Here is a 9,743-nt window from a genome sequence, read left to right as displayed (position 1 = left end):
TAGGTATATCTTCTTTAATATTATAAAATAAATTAATTTCTAGATATTACCAGATTTCATATAAATTTATTAAATTGACTAAATACTAAACTTTTTACCTACTTGAGAAAATATTGATGATACATGAATATTAAAAAAAAAAAAAAAAAAAGTTACCGCCTACTCAACAAGCTCCTTGGGACAAACTTTGCAATATCGCTATTGCACAACTATATAATTGCAGATTATCAGCTCTAGTAAAATTTAGGTACTAGTTACATGTAATGGCTGAAAAATTAATAGAAGAGGTATGTTAGATTGAATTTTTGTAAAGACTAAACTTGCAAAAGTTTTCTATTTATAATATGAAGGTCCAATTTTACTTTTTTTTTTTTTTGAGCAACCTTTTTAGACATTAAATGCCATACTTATTATAGCTAATTATGAGGTCACACTAGATTCTAATCAAAGAAAAGCAGCTGAGCACTTTTTGCTTGATTTATTCAGCAGAAAAGATGTGAATATCCTGGCAATTATACATGAACTATTCAAACTAGCTAGCACTAACACATATATTGGAGATTTTAATGATATTTATAGGAAATTTTCAATTATACTTAAGAATAATTCTATTAGTGAAAATATCCAATTTATAAGCCTTTCTTTATTGGATTCTGCAATAACTTTGGAGAAATGGGAATACCTTAATACAGATCAGAAGCAATATTTTAAGAAAGGTATCATGGAATTAGCTTTATCAGGCTATAATGATTTAAATAAACAACCACTGATATCGTATCCTGTAGCAGTACGTAGATTAAGCTGTATATTAAGTAAAATAGCAATTGCTGAATGGCCAGATAACTGGCCTGATTTTTTAACAGAAATATTTGCATGTCGTACCTTTATTCTGCAAGAGTTACTTCATAGATTACATACTCTAGAATTTAAAATAAATTTGAAATATAAAGTTTCAGTAATCTCGAAACTAATATTGGGAATAGTTAAAGAGATAGCAGAAACCATAACATCAACTACGATTTCCTTACAATCTAAAAGACGTGCTACAGTGATATCTGGTATATACTGTAATGAAAATACTATATTGGAGATTTTAAGTGATACTTTACAAGCTGCTCTCTTATGTGATGATTGTTTATTGGATGATAATACTAAACAAATAGATGGTTCACTATTAATAGCAAAGAATTGTGATTTTTCTCTAACACAGCTTGCTTTAGAATGTTTAAAACACATAATTAGTATGACTGACATTAAGGCTTTATTAGAATTTAAACTTGATCATTTATTATTAGAACTGTTTAAGAAGTGGCGTGATAAACTAGAAGAAGAGATTATAGATTTATTCAGTTGCATAATATACAATATATCTAAACAAAAGCATAAAAGAACAATAATATCTACGTTAGAATATGAAGATACTAATCGTCTTATAATGGGAATTGTTTATCTTGTAAGGAATGTGGTTTTAGTTCCAGATATAATGATAAGTATTCCAAACTATGAAACTTATGAAAGGCATCTTGCAATTGTTAATTTATTTAAAATCACAGTTGAAAAGTGTATTAGTGCTATTTTGCAAATTCCAGATAATATGTATGCTGATAATACAAACTCAAAGTTTAATACAATAATCTCTATATGGCGTACTTGTATTCTTCTTAGCATTCATCCATCTTTAAATATTTCAAACATTGGCCTTTTAACAGTGACTATATTTTTAAAGTACTATATAATTAATAAATTTAGTGATTTAGAAGCTACTAAATTTTATAAATACTTTAATGAGTTACATGCAGAAGTATTATTTGTTGATAGGTTATTTGTCATTTTATTTATAAGGGCACTTAGAATTGGAGATCCTGCAGTTAAATATAAATCTGAACATTGGACAACATGGAATAAACTACTTTCAACAATAACTTTGACAACAATATCTCCACTTTATATGAATGTAGATTTTGAAAATAAATGTTTGGAAAATAAAATTTTACCATTAATACAACATGTTTCGGAATATATTCAACTTACTGACAAATACAATATTGGAGGATGTGAAGATAAGACTGGAATAAATTTTTCAACATTTAGCAATACATATAGTAAAATTAGAAGTCAAGTTCAGAATATTTTGAATATGCTAGTAGACTGGGATGAAGGAAGACTTTTGTCTGTTACATTTGAGACTTTTATTCGCTTGGCCAGAATGATACTAAGTAATAATTCCTTCAATTTAGTATGTAATCCCCATACTTCCCAATTTAATAAGAACCCAAATAATTTATCTACAGTTAAAGATGATAAAATACATTATGATTGTCCAAAGTGGGTAATATTAGACTCTCTTTTTTTTATTGTTGAGATCCTAACTCAACGGATATACAAGAATGCAGCTATTAACCCTTTAAAAACAGTTTGTACCTCTCTTGAACATCGAGTATCCTCTTACTATGACGTTAATATGGATACTGTGAAACGCAAAGAATCAAGGTGGATACAGTTGTTGCACCAATTACTTAATGGATTTCTACAACTTCCACCAGATACACTCTGTGGAATTTATTTAGAGTACCGTAAAGTTAGTTTGATACAACAAACCTTTTTTACAATACCATGGTTTGATTCTTTATCTGATAAGAATTCAGTTGTTACTCCAAATGGATTCTTAAAAATGTTATTTTCACATTTGTCATCAACTAAATTCTATGCCGAAAGCAAAAATAATTATTTTCAAATGAATCATACAACTTTAAAAAAGCATACTGTAACTGCTTTAACCAAAATTATGTTAAATTCTCAAATTTTTGATGCCTACACAAATGAAATTATTCGAACTGTAAAAAACTGCTTACTAGATTCAGGTATTACATATGAAGAAAAAAGTATATTTATAGCCTCTCTTTCTGCAACTGTATGTTCTACAAAAAATTATAAGATTATTTCGGAATTGATATCTGCATTTATTCAACAGGAAATTAATTTCTTGTTAAACCCCTTCTTTAAACATTGTAGTAAGACTGAATTTGCTTATTTTTTATTTGGACCTATCTTAAAATATATTACCATTATTAATGATAAAAATAATCAAACTAGAGAATTTCAGGAGTCCTCTAATAAAATTTTTAACAATTTGAATGAACTAAGAAATAGTTTAAATATTATCTTAACTGTTCTTAGTCATATACAAACTCCAGATAATTTTGATACTGCTAAAAATGGTGGCTTTCTAATAGATATAAATGAAACATTAGGAAATTTACCAATAGAAAATATTTATTCTAAAAAATATAGAAACTTTAATAAAGATTTAGATACTTCATCATCAACTAAATTCCAATTATTCCATCCTTTAGAACCAGTTATGGCACAAATATTTGAGAATTTATTTATTTTATGTAAAAGTCTGTTTGATATTTTAAAAATAGGAGAGGAAGACGAAATATATGAATATTTCTATCCCTTTGTAAATATATGTGATTCAGAGTGGAACTATTTAACCTTGAATAAAGATATTAGCTATAAAACTCTCCAAAATTGTTTTTCAAAACAATCCATGTCTGATATATACTATGAAGAAGTAAATGAGGCTCGTCGTCTATTATTTACAATAAGAAAGCTCCTTATCAAAACAATAAGTTCAATTATAACTTTGGGTACTAATAAGAAAATAAAAATATCTGAAATGACAAATGAACCATCTTGTGTTGAAAATGAAGCATTTAACTCAAATATTACAAGTGAATTAAGCTTTACTGGATTTTATTTTTACCCAAATATTACTAGCCTATTATCAAATTCTTTAATTGAACCTATTGAGCAATTACCTATTTATGTAATTCTGAGTTTAGTAAAGTTAGGGTGGACTCCAATATTATCACCAAATAATATTCCAAAAAAATCTAGTTCTGGAATTTTGCAGTTTCTTACAGAAGTGTTTGCTATCCGCTTTATCCCTGCTATGTTAAAAAAATTTGAAGTAGAATGGAATAATATTGAATATTCTCATGCATATATTATATTACAAACAAATTCTTTACTTAAGGATAATCCTCAGGAATCTCTTAAAGTTATAAATCAAATGGTGCAGAAAGAGAAACCACTTCTTAATACTCCTCTAGAACTATTTTTTGGAAGAAATAACTTGTATATAGAAGATTCTAATATCAACAATGTAGTCTATATGATTCATTATCATCAATTAAATCTAACAATAAAAGCTATATTACAAATTGTTGAACAATTTTTAACAACGAAAAGTGTTCATAATCTAAATTTATCTTTCGAACAGAGGGATTACCTTATTAATTCACTTCATAATGATGTAAATGATAACAACTATACAGATGTTGAAATGGATGAGAAGTTAATGACTATGTATTCTGCTAAGAGAATTCAATTTATGGAAACCCCTGAAATAAAGTGTGAACAAGGAGATATTTCAAAAATTGTATTTCAAGATGAAACTATTGTTTTGGCATGTTTAAATACTATTTTAAAAACAATACACTACCCTGAAGCAAGTTTGATTGAATATTCATTTAAAATATTGAATAAATATGTTAGACAGTTTAATACCCAGTATATTAATTTGAAAAGTGGATCTAACATACTAAGTAAATTTGAATTTCACTTAACTTTTATTAAACAACTTCTTTTAAGTCTATTGAAAATAGGACTGCAACCATTTTCCTTTGATCCTTTAAATATTACAAGTAATTTACTACAACCTGAGACTTATATTCATACACCATTAAGATCTCATATGGAAAACCGTCACTTTATTTTGCTAAGAAGTGCAATTTCTGAACTTATAAAGTGTATCATTAGATCAACTCCAATTTGTAATGATTATATAATTAAAGAAAGAATTATTTTAAAAGATCAGGAAGGTAAAAGTGAAGATTGCAATTCATCTATTATCTCTATTCCTGAAGTAGTACTTTCTAGAGGAGTTGAGTCCCTAAATTTGCTTATATCATCTGATAATTTGTTTACAGTACAGGAAACTGCTAAACTGGTTCAAAGTGTACTTCTTGAGTTTATTCTAGACACCCCTAACAACAATTCAGTGCTAAATACTCTGATATATGAACTTATTTGCAAACAACATAAATTGGTTATGACTAAATCCTCCCCAAATTGCCTTACAATAAATATTCCACCCATAAACTTTTTAAATGGGAACTGTCTCAATTCAAATTACATAGAGAAAATAGGCAATGATAGGTTAATGATATAAAATGAGATTTTTAATTTTAGTGATTTGATTATTTGATTAATTAATTTATAAAATTCGAAATTTGCTTTTTAAATTTATATATTATAGATTTTACCTTATTTAACAAAATTTATTATCACCATATTCCTAAAAAGATAATTTTTCACAAAAAGAAAAAATCTTAAATTTTTAATAGAGCTAATTTGGAAATTCCAGTAGACTTATGAGTGTTTAGTAGTGCACCTGTTACATCTGCAAAAATTGGATGACCCCTAACAGATTGCACAAATATATTACTGTGAAAATTTCCAATTGTACAATTTGAAATACTTGAATTAGAAGATACAGCTGTAGAATAAGATGCTAGACTGTTTAAATGAAAAGTGTTACTATTGTTGAGATAACCACCAGAAAAGTATGTTGAATTACTCCCTTCATAAAAACCGTTAAATGTTACTCTATCGTCATATTCTGGATACTTCTGAGCTATCTTAGAAAATTCACTTTTAATAGGTGATCTAAATTCCTTCATGTCTACATTTTGGATAGATTTTCCATTATTTGAATCGAAAATGCGCAAAATACTCTCTTCGGTATTTGCACTTATTATCTTTTCTCCACTTGAATTATAGGTAGACCTCCTAAAGCTTTGAGTACTATTTAATGAGGGTATATCAAATTTACATATATCATTATTGTTACTGTAACTTCTAAGGTCTACTTGGCGTATTGCTGAGTCAACTCCACTTATAACTAGTTTGCTATCATCACTAGGGCAAAAAGATGTAAGAACTACCATACTTTGTAAATCAAAACGCATTACTGATGTATTTCCACGAATCCTTTGCCTCATATCCCATAGTTTACAAGTAGAGTCAAATGAGGCAGTAGAAAATACCTGTGGGTGATAATGTGAAAATCTTACAGTATTTATATGGGACATGTGAATATCCTGAAATAGTTTTGTCTGTTCTCCAGTGCGTGCATCATAGCATGCAATTGATTTACCAAATCCACTAGCTAAAAAGAAGTCATCTGTTGAATTTATACTGACTGAACTAAGCTGTTGAAAAGGACGACATTCCTTCTGCACTTTAAGTGTATAGGGTAACGATGAAGAATTTAATGGATACTGTAAGTCTTTGGATATTGATGCTCCACATAAACTATTTGTTGAATTGCAGATTCGACTACTGCAGCCAGTTAATATAGAATCATCATGTTCATATTCGCTTTCATTTATAAAGAATGGATTGTCATTAATTCTAATTACTGATATTGACCCAACTATACAACTTCCACTAACAAGAAATTCTGGATGATTGTGGTACCAGCCTAATCCAATTATAGGAGTAATTGATACACCTAAAACAAAAGATTAATTAATCAAGATATTTCTAAAAAGTTGTAATTTAGAAATTGTGAATATCCCCCTCCCCAAATATCCAAATTCTGCAATTAGTTAACTATTGCTTCCTAATTTTTTGTTTCACTTTAGGGAATTTTAAATGGATATTTAAAGGATTCTCTTTAAAATTAGGATATTTCTTTATAAGAACTTACTTTCTTGTCCAACAACTAAGTCTCTATAACGGTCGATAAGTTTCGTTTGACCATCAGCAGTACCAATTATAATCCAGTCTGGTCGAGTATAGTGAAACTCAAATTGCCGAGCCTCTAAAGTACTGTAAAGAGTAGCTACCTGTACTTGTTTCTTATATTCATCTTTAAAAGGTTTAATAGAGCTTGAGATACTATTTTCTACAAATTTATCAGGATCTATTGTTATATTACTATCTCGTTTTATTTTTTGATTCGTTATTATTGGAAAAAATGTTGAGTTTATAATCGGATATTGATCATTTATTTGAGAATTTTCCGTTTTGAATTTTAGAGCTTTGTTAAGAGTTTGTGAAAATAAATAATAATCATAATCTAAAGTTTTACCACAACTACTTGATTCATGAGAACAAAAAAATCGATGATTTTCACGACAAATGCGTAAACCAATAAATTTTTTAATTTTATCTGTACTGTACTGATCCTTTTTGAGTAGATGTTTATTTAATGGAAGATAACCAGCATTTAAAACTATATGATTTAAAGTATTAGTATTTATTTGTGGTACCCATCCAACAGATAATAAATTTTCTTTGATCATTTGTAAATGGTTTTTTATATCATCCTGAATATAATGTAAAGGAATTTCTTCTATTATAAGATTTAGTTTTTCACTATTAACAAAGGCTAGATGTTTTGACAAGTCACAAGCTAGTAAATATTGGAAATGATACAATTGACTATGATTAGAAAATGAAATCTTGGGTATATTAAATAATCGTACAATATTTTGATAAATAAGATTGCAAATTAAGTTATTATTTAATGATTCTTGTACATCAGATATTCCATCATTAATTTCACCTATCCATCCAATACCTTGAAGTAAAATTATCATATATACCTCTTCGTTAAGAATGTTTTTCAAAGTACTTCCAATCTTATTTAATAAGTCTCCCAAGGAATTTTTATCCTTTGGTATTGAAATACAAATATTTCTATTATTTGATGTTGATACCTTAAATTTAGAATAAGAATTTTGCGGAATTCTATATGATATCTCTAGTGCAATTTCTAAAGTATTTTGATAGATTACTACTCCCTCAGATTTGTTACTTAAATATACTTTCTGATAACATGAATTTCTTTTTACATCTTTTGTTATTTTAGGTTGCATTAACCATTTGTAACCAATTAGATTGTCTGGAAAATTACAAAAATAATCCTCTTTTAACTTCAATATGGATTCTGTAAAAAAAATTGTGCTATCTTTTAATAAATCAGGCAAAAGACTATTGACTTCTAATTTCTCATCAAACCCTTCAATCTGGATTTCTGAAATATTATCTTTAAGGAATGAAATATTACACTTGCAATTTTCCCACTTTTTAGATAACTGTTCACATTGTACCCTGTACTTTAATAAGTCAGAATCTACTCTACACTCCATTTGACTACCTTTAGTAATTTCATCTACTTGGTATAATTCTTTATTAATTGATAATGAACAGAATTGATCTTTATATAAGTATGATTTGTTAGATGTAGATAGATTCTTCTGATAATTTAATATATAGTGCAATATCACACTAACAAAAGATATATGAAAATGACTAGACTCTTTAAAAATCTCATAACACTCATTAAGACATGAATATGGTACTTCATATAAATTAATTTGATTATTTATAAAATTTTCATTTTTCCCAGTATTTAACGATTTCCAAATAACTTCATATGGTAATTCAAGTATATAATTACCTCTACTACTAGGATGAGATGTTATTATAGCCCCAGGTCGGCCTCCTAGATGTAATTCTCTGATTCTAATTGGACAAGATAATTTGATAAATTGTCTACAAATATGGAGTATACTTAAAAATTTTATACTAGCCACAATACTTAAAATTGTTGTTTCAGTATATAAATCATTCATACTCTTTATTTGTATTTTAATTATTGGAATTGGAACTAAAATATCAATTGCTCCCATCCTTAACCAAAATGATTCTTGTGGGAATTTATTATTCATATTTACGTAATATACTACTCTCCAATTTATTATATTCGTTAGTAGAGTTATATCAATATGTGAATTTACCCAGTAATTCTTTGTATGTATATTTGAATTAAAATAATTTTTAATTTTAGATTTATACTTTTTTCCAAGTAAATTTACCCACCAATCATATTCCAATATTATTGGAGAATAAGTGTTATCTCCAAATTCCCATTTGTACTCATCTACAGATATATTCGGTAATAATGAATACTTAAGATGTTCTATGTACTTGTAACCATTTGGTATTATTTTATCCTCTATTATAGATGATTCCCCTATACAAATTTTATCTCTATTATAAGATTGAACAAAACCACTATAATGGCAATAAAATCTCCATATTATAGAGCAATTCTTAATTGATGTATAGATAGACTTGCATGTCAAACTAAGACTTATGCAACTTTCCGGGTCTATGTAAAAACAAATATTTATGATTATAGATATTGGTAAATTTCTGATACAAATTCTATTTTTAAAGATCTGGTTCTCTTTTTGAATAAAATCCTTAGGTATATCTGCATTCATAACTTTACCTCAGTATTTATTGACTAATGTCTCTTTTGAGTTACTAATATATATTATTTACTACTCTAGTTTTTCATAATTTAGACTATAGTATAATTATTTCATTTAAGTATTATTAATTTAAAATAATATATATATCTATATAACATCTTCAACAGTGCATATATTACATAATTTTAAAAAAATGTACTCGAGTTATAGAGGATAATTTACATGCACTTTTTAATTGCACAAACTAGGATAATAGTATTTATTAATATTGTATAATATTTTACTGTATACGGTACTCCACCCCACAATAAAAAAAGGTATTAAAATATATTTGAGCGCTCATATGCGTTCAAATGTGTTTTGTGGCGCGCTAGCAGGCTATCT

The 9,743-nt window shown here is 27.3% G+C and overlaps 2 protein-coding genes across 2 annotated transcripts, besides 7 other annotated features; one reads left to right on the top strand and one right to left on the bottom strand.

Moving 5' to 3' along the window:
• Positions 1-13: 13 nt before the first annotated feature.
• Positions 14-39: a sequence feature (AT_rich).
• Positions 40-126: 87 nt separating this feature from the next.
• Positions 127-151: a sequence feature (AT_rich).
• A 112-nt stretch (positions 152-263) lies between these two features.
• On the top strand, positions 264-5,239 carry CMU_003790 (uncharacterized protein; the record flags this gene model as incomplete). The annotated part of the gene is made up of 2 exons (XM_002142853.1): positions 264-287; positions 392-5,239. The coding sequence occupies 2 exons, from the start codon at positions 264-266 to the stop codon at positions 5,237-5,239; spliced, it is 4,872 nt and encodes a 1,623-aa protein (XP_002142889.1).
• Positions 1,714-1,748: a sequence feature (AT_rich).
• A 27-nt stretch (positions 5,240-5,266) lies between the features above and the next one.
• Positions 5,267-5,355: a sequence feature (AT_rich).
• Positions 5,356-5,399: 44 nt separating this feature from the next.
• CMU_003780 (F-box domain-containing protein) lies at positions 5,400-9,368 on the bottom strand (the record flags this gene model as incomplete). The annotated part of the gene is made up of 2 exons (XM_002142852.1): positions 5,400-6,583; positions 6,782-9,368. 2 exons carry the CDS (start codon positions 9,366-9,368, stop codon positions 5,400-5,402), a joined length of 3,771 nt encoding a protein of 1,256 aa, XP_002142888.1.
• Positions 8,445-8,476: a sequence feature (AT_rich).
• Positions 8,898-8,936: a sequence feature (AT_rich).
• Positions 9,369-9,459: 91 nt separating the features above from the next.
• Positions 9,460-9,514: a sequence feature (AT_rich).
• Between the last annotated feature and the right edge of the window lie 229 nt (positions 9,515-9,743).

Source organism: Cryptosporidium muris, genomic scaffold, assembly GCF_000006515.1.
Source record: "Cryptosporidium muris RN66 scf_1106632373429 genomic scaffold, whole genome shotgun sequence".
In the NCBI taxonomy this organism is placed as follows: domain Eukaryota; phylum Apicomplexa; class Conoidasida; order Eucoccidiorida; family Cryptosporidiidae; genus Cryptosporidium; species Cryptosporidium muris.
Note: the sequence above shows the minus strand (reverse complement) of the source record. Positions and strands in the feature narration are given on the sequence as shown.